At 32.4% G+C, this 15116-nt stretch overlaps 1 protein-coding gene across 1 annotated transcript in view; it reads right to left on the bottom strand.

Moving 5' to 3' along the window:
- Window positions 1-9333: 9333 nt before the first annotated feature.
- LOC137631261 (uncharacterized) overlaps window positions 9334-15116 on the bottom strand; it is a 775190-nt gene continuing 769407 nt past the window's right edge. Inside the window, exon 29 of the mRNA XM_068363044.1 lies at window positions 9334-11359. Coding sequence (XP_068219145.1) covers window positions 11314-11359 — 46 coding nt within the window. The 3' untranslated portion in view covers window positions 9334-11313. The remainder of the gene's footprint in view (window positions 11360-15116) is intronic.

Below are 15116 nucleotides of genomic sequence, written 5' to 3'. Positions count from 1 at the left end.
AACCATATCATCAAGTTAGTTCAAGTGCAATTGTGCATGAAGATTTATATGCACACAAAGGTACATACAGTACAAGTAAATCTATATAGGAAGTTGGAATGTAAATGGAAAAAGCTGTATGTAACACACATAAATCAAAGTAAGTTTATGATGTTTGAGAGGCTGTGTAGATTATATAATGTACTATAAGTTTACCCAAACTACTAACTCATCATTCTAGTCTTCGGCAGGGATGACCCAAACGAAGTCAAGTTTTTAAATCTTATTTAACATATTACAACTCTCTAAACGTAATGACTGAATAAAATGAAAATGTAGATGGATAACATTATTTTCAATGAAAAGATTTAAGGCTTTGTCTTGAAGTTGATATTCGTTGTTAGTTGAAACTGGATAATTATATATGTTTATAAGAGTTTTTCATTCCTGGACCGAGTTACATAAAAATCAACTGAATTTAACACTTGGCAAATGACATAAGATTTCATTACTCAGTTCTTTCTAGAATAAAGAACAGTCCAGTCAAAAAATGGGTTTAATATTAAGGAATTTATTACCAGTAGGCTCCTCAATTTACAAAGTACAGTATGCCATTTAATAAAGATGATGGGTTTCAGTTGATAAAAAGTAACTTGCAGCAAGAGATGGTATAGGGCGAGCCTGTCCTCATGGTAGTTAGATATCTTTATAGATGTAGTAATATGGGATTTCAGAGAGGATGTAGATGCAACGGTGCTCACAAAAATTGATCATGAAGGGAGTGTGGAATAACTGATGTTTACAGATGATAAAATACAGATTGTTGTAGTGAAAAAAAATTGTAGAAATTATGAGTTTGAAAGTATTTACAAGAGGAGATACAAGTTTAGGGTAAATGTGAGCAAGAATAAAGTTATATGAATAAGTTTGAGTTGGTAAATAAAAGCAATGTGTGTTAATATGAAAAAAAACTGGAAATGGTATATTGATTTATATATTTAAGAGTAAAAATAACAGTAGATGATTCTCGTATAACCGCAGAAAGGTGTAAAAGATAGAGGAGGGACTTGAACTGTGTAGGGAATCAAAGGTGGGCATGTTTGAAAGCATTGTTGTGCCAACTATCCTTTACGAGAGTGAGTTTGGTTGTTGTGGGATATTCACGCAAATAAATTTTTCTCCTCCCTTTATTCATTCCTGTCAACTAAACCAGGCTCTTGGTATATTCTACTAGCTATTTCTTAAGATTTCTATTAATACTCTTTTCTTTTAATCATGTAGAATCAGATCCTAATGTGTATTTTAAACCCATCCTCCATTCTTAACTAGCAATGAGCAGAGCCTTGATACTGTAGGCCTACTTTCAATAATCATATGAAAACCCTATACAAAACTTTGCCTGCTGTTTCTCCATTTCTGATGTCACGTCGGATAAAGTTTGTCATACAAAGTTTGATTGTGTGGATGCCGCGTAACGCTGTCAAAATTCACAAAATTATATCGATATATAACTTTTGGAAGTCTTTCCATATTCAGACCTAAAAAACAATTAAAATGCCTGATAAGGAAAAATATAATCTTGTATGTTCACGCACAGAAATCAGCATAGATTTAAACCTTTATTGGCTGAAATTAAGTCTCTGATCATAAATTAGAAAATGAGACGTAAAAATAAAATTATAATAATAACCACTATTTCTAGTAACTAAAAGATTCCTGCATACAGTAGATAACATAAAAATAAACTTTCCATTGTTTTGAAATATATATTATTAGTAGACTAAACTCTGAAGTAATTTGCTTCCAAAGATACGGTGGATTTAGAGCATTACCCGTAATTGGTTGTCTAAAAGGACTGGATTTCATGGCGACCCTTTGAGCAGTCTGATAACAGACCACAGAACTACGAGCCATTGCCAGCAACTTGTAGCAATCAACACCATCCTACTGTTTACAAAATTCCGGAATTTGTCAATCACCTGTAGAATAATGTCGACAGGTGGAAAGGTGTAAAGATCCAAGTTTGAACAGGCTGGCAACGGGGCTTTTACTTTTTATGGTGACTAAAAAACCATCTATTTGTTTTGAGAGGTTGCAAACATATCTGTATGTGGCCGACTCTATTGGTAGATGTAGCGACAATTCTTTTGGACATATTTGATGTTTTATTTACTTAGATGATCTTCTCAGATGTTTGATTTCCCCTCAATGAACTGAGCAATATTTATTAATCTCAAATTTGTCCAATTAGATAGTAGTTCTTCTATCTGGTACACGGATTGGATCTTGGCAACCAACCCTTGTCCAGATGTATACCAATGCTGTCGTGGTGCTTGAAAACATTGCTATGGCCTCTTCTACCAACCACTAGTGTTTCCTGATTCTGAAGGGCCTTAAATATTGCAATATGTCCTTATCAATTGACATCGAGACGATTCCTACAGCATCTAGAGCTTTTTCCCATCCTTTTGAAGAAGTCTAGGGTTTCATCTTTAAAGAAACTCCCTGGAATAACCGATCGAGATCTTCCCAATAACCTAGCAGTAGAATTATGTCCTTCATCACTGGAATTGGGAGTGTTTCTAGCTTAAAAATCTTTTCCAGATTTAGATCGAGATGAAACTGAAAATATCTTATGGTAAGGTACCTATCGGAACTAATTTCCCCCAGAGATGACATGGTCCGTTAAACTATCTCCACATCCAAACCGACAAGACTTAATCATTTGAACTTTCAATAATAGAATGAAAGATTAAGACCTTATCTGAAGAAAAAACTAAAAAAAAAAAACTTAATCAATATCCTCTAATAATGAATTTTTTGAATTGGCAATAGAAAAATCTTTTACAGAAACCCTAGCTCCTACAGAAACATGATCAACTATAACTGTTAAATATGTATCCTTTCCAAAGCATGTCAAAAATAGCCAGTTGTCAGGTATAACAGAACTCTGAGTCCTGGGCTTTTTAACTTTTGGAAATGGGGACCACTATCCTGGTGAACACTTTAGGGATAATACTAAGACCAAAATACATCCATTTTCCTTTGTAAACCTTCAAACCAATGACGAAAGGAATGAATTCTTTGAATTCACATGGACATAAGTAGTAAAGTACGCATCTTTTGTTATCATTATTATTTTTTCAAGCTAAGTTATAACCCAAGTTGGAAAAGCAAGTGTTATAAGCCCTAGGGCTCCAACAGGAAAAAATATCCCATTGAGGATGGAAACAAGGATATACACAACCTACAAGAGAAATAAAAAACCAAAAGAATTTTTTTTAGGAACAGTAGCATTGAATTAGATCTTTCATGTATTAACTATAAAATCTTAAAAAACTGAACCAAAGGAATAGAAATAAGATGGAACAGAGTGCCCAAGTGTACCCTCAAGCAAGAGAACTCTAATCCAAGGTCTATTAAAAGCATTTAATCGACTTTCTTTGAGGGTGTTTCCATGGAAAATCTTATGAGAATTGTAAATTTTTGAGATTCGAGACATCCAGAACTGGTTTCCAACTTCCCGACACTTTGGGGACAAGAGGTAACTTGTTGTAACAAACCTGAAAGGTTTAACATTTGTTTTATTAAAAAACTTAACAAAACTTTTACAATCTCTAGATAAAAAAATCAGTGCCTTTGTTGTATTTTCTAGCTAACTTGGATATGGAATTGGTTCCTTGGTCACGTAAAGACTGGAGGATAAAGGAATCAGAAAACATCCTTTGGCTACCGCCAGCATCGATAGATTAGGATGAAGTCTCTCCTGGCATCCGTACCAGATAAAAATGGGGAAAACTTTTCTTAGATTCTATACTACATAACTGACTTCAAAAAAGGGCTCCCTTCATATTAATCTTTGATCTTGCCCTTTTCTCATATCAAAGGGAACTCCTATGTGTTCACCATGTTCTCATTTCTAACATCACCTGTCCTTCAACTACAAAAAACTGCTGTGTGTTCACCATGTTCTCATTTTTAACATCACATGTCCTTCAACTACAAAAAGAAATAAAAGTTAATAGAAAATGTATTAATAGTCTGGATACTTGTTAGTTTTGAATAAAATTTTATTTTACCCCTCATAAGTCAGCATATAATACCAAACTGCATTAGATATACAGTACCTGAAACCATAGAGGATATACCTGAAACCATAAAGGACATACCTGAAACCACAGAGGATATACCTGAAACCATAGAGGATACACCCGAAACCATAGAGGACATACCTGAAACCACAGAGGATAGACCTGAGACCACAGAGGATAGACCTGAAACCACAGAGGATAGACCTGAAACCATAGAGGACATACCTGAAACCACAGAGGATAGACCTGAAACCACAGAGGATAGACCTGAAACCACAGAGTTTGAATCTGAAATGCAATTCATGCTAACCAGAATTACTATTTTTATACCAAGAAATAATAATAATGATCTAAAACAAATTATCTGGACCTAAGCTCATTTGGATATTTGACAGCACTAAAGTAAACTGACTAATAGATTAATAATTATGTCAAGTTAAAATCTTCACAGTATATACTGAAGATGTAGACAGCAGTCCCCTGAGATGGCTGTTATGTTACTGTATTCTGTAGTGCCTAAACAGATAGGCCAAACCTTCACTGAATTCGAAGTAAGGGAATAGTAACTAGATTTGCTTATATATGAAATACTAGGGCTTTGACCCTGTTTTTGTATATACAATACTTTAAATCATGTTTGCATGTTGGACCTGTATCTATTACATACGTATGAGTGCATATAAACATACTTATACTGTATGTACCTTTATGCGTGCACACAAAGTTTTCATTTATTGTTTATTTGCAGTCTTCCTGTGGAAATTCCTAAAAAAAGTAATATTCATCAAATACCGTATTACTTTAAAGAAAATATATCACGGTATGGTAAACCTGAAAATATACTAGCCATCTAAGAAAACAAGAAAGGATGAATGAATTTATATAGATGGAATCAAGTTACATTAGCCTGTAAAAAATGAAAGTTTCAGTACTGTGTATATAGATATTACAGTATTTTGAAAATTGAAAAAGATAAAATGAAGGGTGAGAGTTGCAAAACCATTAAAAAAAAAAAATTAAATATACAAAGATATTCCTAATATCAATATAAATTTTTCACCATTTCCATTTTATCATTATCTTTAGAGAAAATATGACGAAACAATGGCATGGCAGAGACACAATAGGTTAACTGATGAATTTTACACAAAGAACAAAGATCCAATTATTTCTAAATAGGAAGATTCTTACTCATACAATGACACACTGAAAGGATAGAATTGGTTAACTATTTTTTTCACTTAAATCATTATTGAACACAGGTTAGGTATCAATATCTTATCATACACACATAAATTTTACACAACACAAAAAACAGGTCCTAGTTCGTGATTGAAGAGACCTTTTAATTTACAAAACATTGATGAATAATATTTTTATCCTTCATTTTACATCAGTGACAGATAAGAAAATCAACTTTTCTAAGCCAACGCCAATCAATATTACAAATATTACATATTACAAACTCAAAACTGAAATGCAGAGTACAAAATCATTTTGCCTATGCAAGAGCATGCAGAAGTTAATTATCAATATAGCTCTTTACATACGAATTAATCAACTGTTATTAAATTTCTTGATTCATGTACTGTATATAATATTTGTCTATACAACAACAATACATTAACCAACACCCTAAACACTACCATTTACAGTGTATGCCATTGACTATTAACATGCAATATGCACTATACACTGTATATTTCACAGTATTCCTTGAAAAATGATAACTTTTCATTTGGAAATATATACATATCTTAAATGCAAAATGTTCGTACATGAAAAACTAATTTCACTAACAGGCTGATCATTATAGACCTTGAAACTAATTACTTACACAAATTAGTGAACTTGTTTCAGAATTTAAGCTTAACCAGAGTTTTCTACATTTAAGATTCCGCATGTTTCTTATAACTTTCACAGCTTTATCTTTAGTTAAAAAGTCGACACTACAACAATATAGTTTCATCCATATACTGTATATTAAAATGAAATGTAGGTGTCTTTATATATTTTACCCCAATAACTTTTAGATACAAGTGTCCCTGTTCTCAAACACCTGTTGTTTAGTATACTCATTGATATATATAAAAACTAATGCACCTTGTATTTAAGGAATTCAATGCACTTAAACTTTGTCTGGGATCCTTAATGACCAACAAAATGGGCAATACAAGTAATTAAGTTTGTTATGAAACAAGCATATTTCAAGTGCAAGCAGTGAAGGAAGCAACTTTTAAAGTTCTAGGATGTTGGCTCTACATAATTCAGTAGTGTAGAGGCAAATAGCTTCAGCCTGAAATGTTTTCATATTCAATTAAGAATCGGACGGTTTGTGATAAAAAATAAGCCAAATGGAAAGATATTAGATAAAAGTTCATCTATTTTAAAGAGATATCTTCCTTCTACAAATTCTGTTAGTCACTCAAATATGTTTTTTTTAGATTTACATTCTGATTTTTAGGTAAAATTTATAGTTACAGTACAGACTTTCAAAACACTTTGCTAACTGCCGTTAAAAATATCTGATTTTCGGGTCAAAGCTTCTCATGTCGATAGATGCAAGATCATAATTTTTCTAATAAAAGTCCCCCTCTTTTTTTTTCATATAAAATATTTTCACAGCACATTATTGTTTTGATATATAAAACTAATCACATTTTCTTCACTCAATGATTTTAGCAAAGTTATATACATCTATAGCTGTTCTAGAATACTGTAGTTAATACTTGGTGGTGAACGAACAGTAATATATTCATTTTTATATCTCACACATCAATGAAAAATGTTGCCTTCAATTATACAGGTATATATACATTCATATTTACAAGAGCATTTTTACAATAACTATTTACAGTTTCCAGTTATATTATTGGCATTCTTACTAAAAGTGATGGATAGCTGTAAACGTTAACTCCCATGCACACACTCCTGGAGTTTTAAAAAACTTAAGAAACTCCAAGTTTTTTTTCCACCTCACAAAGGTGCTTAGAAATGGTGCCTGAGAAAAACCTACCAGTCTCAAAACGCATCTCGAGTAAATATTCAACATTGATTGTGCAATGATCTCTTTAAGAAAAATTTAGCAGATGTGGTGCAATCACCTACACTGTGAGCCAATGAATTACATTTTACTGAGTATGCCACTTCCTTTAATTAAGTCTGAAAAGGCAAAACACCTCCTTGATATTTCCATTTCCAAAACTCGTCCAAAGGTCAAGTGGCTAAACTGGTTGTGGTGGTTTTAGCCATAATAATATCGCAAAGATTTTACAGTTTATAAAGGACACATTTATTTTAATGTAGTTACTCCTCTTAAAAATTCTATTTTTCCTTGTTTCCTTTCCTCACTGGGCTATTTTCCCTGTTAGAGCCCCTGGGCTTATGGCATTCTGCTTTTCCAACTAGGGTTGTAGCTTAGCAAGTAGTAATAATAATAATAATAATAATAATAATAATAATAATAATAATAATCAGTACAATTCATTTTCTAGAATTACCTGGATTCTTTAAGCGAGCAACTGGGGCTTTGTTAGCAGAGACAGGTTAACTAACATTTTGATATTATGAATAGAATGGCTTTTAACAAAATGGTAGTTTCAGGATTTCATAATGGACACAGTTGTACAAGAATTTTTCTCTTTTTGGTTGGCCCAATTACCCCAATAATTTGGTAGTTCAATATTAAGAATGATTCTTCAACAGATACATCAAACATAGCTGGCATGTTATGCTGATACAAACTAGTACATAATTCTTCAACAGACACATCAAATGTCAACACAGCTGGCAAGATGTGCTGATACAAACCAGTACATAATTTTTCAACAGACACATCAAATGTCAACAATATAGATTTTCCCTACACTGATATTCATGTTGATTAAGTTCGCGCATTAGTTTGAGGTTGTAGCCTAGACTACAAACAACTGCACATTTCTGAAATGGCTTCTGTTTTTTTCCTGTTCTCTCTGAGTTCTGATATTGGCATTTCACAAAGTTTACAAGAAGAGGGTATCACGTAAGTCTGTATTGAATTTCAAAATCACCGATAAAGAAAAGTGTCCTACGTTTGCTGCTCTGTTATGACATTAGGCCTAATTATCTACAGTTTGCAATGAGGATTCTTTAGCACAGCTAGTTATTATGTCGACCAAAATGTAATTTGGAAGTTTTCCTGAACCAAAAATTTCAAGTTGTCATATACCTCTGGTCATATAATACAAGCACTTTCAAATCATATCATCTTATGAAAGTTGACAGGGAACTTAAAACTATCACTGTGATAGTTTTGTAAAGAGTAGCTTAGCGATTTCATAATATTCAAGATATCAAACCAAACCATTTTATGTCATTTGTTCTCATTATAGATTTTGTTTTCAGTTGCTAATTTTACTCCCAGCCATTTTAGAGTGATAAGGCTGACAGAGGCAAGGTGAAAGGCAGTGTCCTTTACATCTTCATGCAAAGAAACAAGAGCAGTCAATAGTAACACCAACACTTGTCATCTAAGCTACTGGGACACACAAAGCTTGTACTGCATTACTACTGCGGAAACTAAACAGAGGAGCGAGGTTCTCTTGTCTCTGCATGAGGAGGATCGTATTTACCTTTTAGGGGGAATGCTGGAATATCCCAAGTAGGAAATTCTACTCAAAACAACAGTCAAAAGTCTGTTAGAGTACTATGCTGTATATGAATATAGCTTTTTTTTCAAGGTCCATAGAATCATTTAACCATATCAATGAGTTTTGTACAAGCCAAACTCGGCTGAATCCCTCGTCAGGCTGGGAGGAGCGGAGAGAGCAAAGGACCCCTTTTGTTTCTTTGTTTGATGTTGGCTAACCCCCAAAATTGGGGAAGTGCCTTGAGTTTTGTGCTAAACTCTTACACAGTGTGTTCGAAGGTTGTGAATCCTTTCTATTTTTAATTGATAGAATAGAATGTGTAATTTTCATTAGAATTATCAAAAGACCTTTGGAAGTGGATACAGGAATGATAGCTTTGAATTCAAGGACTTACATAAATGTAATAGTTATTGCAAATTCAAAAAATAAGGTTTGAACATTACTTGATTATTCTTTAGATTTAGGTTAGGTTGGTCTTGCCTTCAATCGCTTAGGTTCTGTAATAAAATTCAGGCCCAAAGCATTTGTACCACCCGTGTGTCACACGATCGTACATAGTAACGATATTTCTCTTTTTTTTGTATATATTAGCCTTTGTATCTTCCCTCTCCCCTTGCACTGACAGCAACTCGTTTTAACCTGTCTGCCTACTTCATTGTTAACTGTTAACAGAACCGGTTGCCAAAGAGCGATACTGTTCACCCCGAGGACAGCTTCCCGGAAATCTTTGAGTCACAACCTACTCTTGGCCCATCACATTTGTGACCCCGGAGTGACCAGTATCGCTGGCCGGCAAACGGTTCTGTTAACAGTTAACAATGAAGTAGGCAGACAGGTTAAAACAAGTTGCTGTCAGTGCGAGGGGAGAGGGAAGATACAAAGGCTAATATATACAAAAAAGAAATGTCGTTACTATGTACGCTCGTGTGACACACGGGTGGTACATATTGCAAGAGTTTCCTTTCATACAACCCTGTCAGTTAATTACTCCATCACAACCACGATCCCTTGAATCAACAACCATGTATTGAATTTGAATTCACGACTTTTCAAGATAATGAGTACAGTAGTAAACCATTTTTTATAAGAGAACAATTCTTCAGCATACCATAATGACAACATACAGTATAAACCATACCTTCATTCTATTAAATATACGTAAAACATGTTACCCCATTCTGGTCAGAAATGCACATTGAAGTAAGAATGAGTCACTCACATGTTTATATATGTATGTGTAGTATGTACACATGCAAAAAACAGGAATATCAATTCTGAAAGTAAGGGATGCTCAATTAGCATACACACTGTTTTTCAATCTAATAAGTTGTGGCCTAAAATACTTCATTTTATGTATCTAAACGACGATTGATTAGAAAGTTGTTAGTTTGTAAATAATCAAGGTAGAAAATATATAAAGAAATATTCATAGTGACCATTAGTCTAAAGTGCAAGCAAAATAAAGGACTTCTTCCTCAAACAAAGTTCTCTATTAAGTGTATCACTTAGGCTTAGTAGTAAATATTCATAACTTACATAAAATTACCATAATTAGAAATTATTAATTTTGATGATTTGCTAGGCAAACTATAAAATAATTGTAACCCCAAAATGCAGAGCTAATTTGTTTTCATAAGATTGTTCTCGACACTAACATACATTTTAACTATAAAATCAAAATGAATACTGTAACTTGGCCCACTTAGTTAATTAAAAAAATAATAAAACAAGTCAACTCCAATAAAGTCAAACTGATAAGACTCTTCAAAATTCAAAATACTGTACGGTCCAATATTGTTGGCAAACACTGCAATAAAATAAAAATACAGTACTAAATTTACTATTGTATAGGCAAATGTACGGTAAAAATACAACTAAGTTAATAACTTTGCCTCATAACATCTTTGTCGAGCCAATCTCAAAAGTTACCAATTAATTTTGTTACCATGTAACTTAGGAGATGCCATAAAACTTATATAAAATCCAGGTAAAATGGTAAAATTTGAATTGTTCCTAAGAAACGGTGATTACTGTATAATTAAATGGAATTAGCTTCTGATCTTCATATCCTATAAAAATACTGCAATGAATCATAAAAGGAAAAACTTCATAAAGTAGCCAAGCTTTAAAGGCTAGTTTAGGAGAGCATTGTTCCTGTTTGTTACATATGTGCATATCCATATACATATCTTTAAATAGCATTCAATAGTTTCTGTAAGCTTATTCAAATAGTCAGGACATCCATGAGGTTTCTTTGTCTGTACAGTATTAACAGGCAGTTTGGTGCTACGTACATGATACTGTCAACCAATATGCTTATCTGTCAACCTGAGTCTTATAAGACAGGATTGACTTTGTGGAGACAGTCAATTCGACATTCCTGAAACTGACGTTTCAGGAATGGCCAGAAAGAAATAGCGAGACACGGCATAAAAGGAGGCAGTCTTGGTAGAAGTACCGATACATCGGAGACTCAAAGAGCTTCAAGTCCCTCCATAAACTATTGAGAAAGGTTCAAGTTTCTTTTCCTAGGAGGCAAAACCAACGTTCGTACTGTGCTTACGCCTGTATCGGAGACGTGGCTTCTTCTCATCAGAAAATGCAATAAACTGCATCTATAGGACCGTTTCTATCTCGGCTATTTCATTTGATACTGCTGGCCTGAAATAGAGAGAGGCAATTATTCTATCTGACTTTGGAGGCTAAATTTACAACTGAAATGGTGAGCATAATTACTCATTATTTACAAACGAATAGTTTATCCATTAAATTATATTATACTGTATGAGCTATAAAATCTAAATGTTTAACAATTACATATATTGACAACTTGTTAACCTTATAAATAGAAAATAAAGTCTTTTGTTTACATAATGAAAAAAATTAGTTGATTGATAATAACTATAGGTATAGTCAACCAATGAAAATGAAAGGTAACAAACAAGTCAAAAATTCTTTTCAAATCTCTGAAAATTAAAATGATTTAAGGCACGTGAAAATAATTCCCTTCCACAAAAACTATAAGAAAATGATTTAAAACAGAATTGAACCGGCTGTCATGAGTTTTAATTAGCCTATATAAAAAATAACAAGCATTATCAGGAAAAAGAAAATAATTGAATAAATGATGCATTCCTTGTAGGAGCATAAAAAACAATAGTTTTTTTTAAAGAGATGTAAGCCATAAAAGACATGATTTAACAGATGTCGCACGTGCAAACGTATACAAACACCTGCTACACAACAAATGCTTTAAAACCAAACACCCGGATCCCCCTCAAATCATACATTGCAAATACCACAACATAAATCACAATATGAACTAAAACAGGAAAACAAACAAACAAACGAACGGAAAAACTAGATATAACCTCAACCATTTCCTATTCATAGGAATGAACATGGATCATACATTTTCGAATTACAAAGTTTCACACGGGAGTAATTACTGTCATGTTCCTTTTCTGAAATAAAACATTAGGCCAGTCATATGTTTTTAAACATATCTCCATAATATATAATCAGTAATAGGTAGCTAGCAAATGGTAATGTTAGGACATTTTGAAATGCTGCAACTGTATTCATTGCTCATGTGAATATTTTCAAATTCTTGAAAACGTCGACATCAAGATACTAATGTTTATAAATGCTCAACTGAGCTGGTTTCTAGTCCTTATTAAAACAGTTCAGTGGATGTGTATTTGAGAATGCTATAAAATAATGTATTTTATTAAATAAAATCAGTCGAATAATTAAGGTTCTTGTAATTCAAGGCAATAGAAAGAGGGTACTGTAAAAATTATAATGTATTTTATAAAAAATTCAATAGAATAAATAAGGTTCTTGTAATTCAAGACAAAAGAAAGAGGGTACTGTAGAAATTATAATGTATTTTATAAAAAATTCAATAGAATAATTAAAGTTCTTGTAATTCAAGGCAATAGAAAGAGGGTACTGTAGAAATTATAATGTATTTTATAAAAAATCCAATTGAATAATTAAGGTTCTTGTAATTCAAGTCAACAGAATAATTGTTACTGTAGAAATTATAACGTATTTTATAAAAAATTCAATTGAATAATCAAGGTTTTTGTAATTCAAGACAATAGAAAGAGGGTTACTGTAGAAATTATAATGTATTTTATAAAAAATTCAAAAGGTTCTTGTAATTCAAGGCAATAGAAAAAGGGTACTGTAGAAATTGAGAAAAATATTTAAAGATTGTTACTATGTAATAGTGATGTGACATCTGAAAATTAAAAATGAATTTATTACTTATAAGGGATCAATCTTTATTAACAACAACTTAGAGAGAATTGAATACTGTACGAAAAACAAAATTGACAGAATTCAAGACTTTGTAGATACAGAGTTAATTTTAAAGTAAAATAATCAACTTTATACTCGTTGTATATTAGTATTTGTTGCATATGCTAACGTTTTCTAAGCCAGAACGGTAAAAAGCAGTGAAATATATTTTGAGAAAATCCTATCTTAGAATATCTTTAGAATTCTTTGGGATTTTGAGTATATTTACTTGCATAAACCTGGAATAGGCAAAACTTAAATGTGTGAAGTCTTACATATCAGGAAGTACATGACTAGAGACAAAAACTAAATACGGAGGACTACTTCATCCGTATAAATTTTGAGTTGGAATTTTCAAGAAATTTGAAAAAAGGGACTACCAGTAAGCCTTTAGGCAATGCAGAAATGAATAATGAGTTATCTATGTCAAATTCAATATCTATAAAAACATTCTAATGATAGCGCATCTGAAATCTAAGGATGTTAAAGTCCTTGAAAAAAATGTTACATGAAAGAATCGGGAAAATTCAGTAGTACAGTAATCAAAAGTAATTGTCAAGAAATAGATAATACACAAAATATTAAAATTTATATTAATTAGGGGTTAAAATAGTGGTCTCATCAGGCTATGTTGTTCTGGATTGCAAGAAATGAATGAGAACTTCATTTATTGAAAAATAATTGTGGTTGTAATGTTGTGTAATGGAAAATAAGAAAATATAATTATAATTATCAACTAAATTAAGGTCAATAGATTTATATTTAGGATACGATCATATAGTATATAACTTCCCTAGCTATACAAAAAAAGGTTTAGAGAAACATCTTAGTATTAATGTTATAGAGGTAAGGATAACAAGGATGTAAAAAGTTTAAAATATGAATAGTACGAGTAACTGGAAATGAGAAATCATATCAGAACTTATTGCAAAGCTCGACGAAGAAGAGATTCTAGTGTATTAAGATTGAGAAATTTGAAAGGGTTACACAAGTTGGCTTTCAGTATGTGCCCAAAAGGAAATTATGAAAATTTCAATGTACAGTATTCAACTCTTATTCCCTAACCATATGGGTAAATGGCAGGTCTGGTTTAATATCAAAGGGCAAAATTTCAGTGATCTATACACTGTTTGATCATCAACACAATTCGAAGTAAGATGAACCAATTTAGGAATTTATAACTTCACTATATACTTCTAACAACATGATCATGTCACTACTAAATTCAACAACCAAGCAAACCTTTATCTAATATGACAAAAAAAGTACTCATTTGCGAGCATACTTACATACTTACACATTACATTACACAATCAAAATGGAGAAATATAACACACTATCATAATTGATGAATCCGAAGTATGCAGTGGCTAAGACAACGCATGATATGGCCCTTAGCGATTTGAAAAAATGGCATTGGTCCTTAATACAGTTCTATTTATTATATTATCTAAAAACCAAAAAAAGGGATGCTAAGAAATATAGGCCTTAAATTATGCAACATATTTCATTGACCCAACAATGTTATTAAAATGTAATGGGTGTTGAATCATTCGGGAAATAGTATAACGTGGAATTTTATGCATATGTTCTATTGCATGTTCCTATGTAAAAATAATTTTTGGATGAATAATAAAAGTGTATACAGATGATATTATCATTACTAATAGCTAGGCTACAACCCTAGCCGGAAAAACAGAAAAAACTAAATCCTGTATTGGAGGAAATGTTATTTTTGTATTGGCTCAAAAAGAAAAAAAAGAAAATAAAGAAAAGAGATTTTGACATAGGAAAAATCTATTTTGGGTGAGAAAGCCATGTCGTCCTGATGGAAGTTCCTCTAAGACAGCTTTCTACTTGGGATATTTCTTCCAGTGATGTACCTAAGAATTTAACCTAAGAAGTATCACAAGGTTCTTTCCCCTGGAGCGAATATCCCGAGAGATTTCGTGTATACACCAGGGACGCAATTAAAACAAGCCACAACTATACGATGTTGTCTTAGCCACTCACCGCATTCTATAGGAAAGGGTCACTCACCAAGCATCTGGAGGAGCAAAATACAGGAGAGGGAAGGACAGGTTAAAATATAGTACACAATATAACAAAT

The sequence above is a fragment of the Palaemon carinicauda genome, chromosome 39, assembly GCF_036898095.1.
Source record: "Palaemon carinicauda isolate YSFRI2023 chromosome 39, ASM3689809v2, whole genome shotgun sequence".
NCBI lineage: Eukaryota > Metazoa > Arthropoda > Malacostraca > Decapoda > Palaemonidae > Palaemon > Palaemon carinicauda.
The sequence above is the reverse complement of the archived record's forward strand: the minus strand, read 5'-3'. Positions and strand labels throughout refer to the sequence as shown.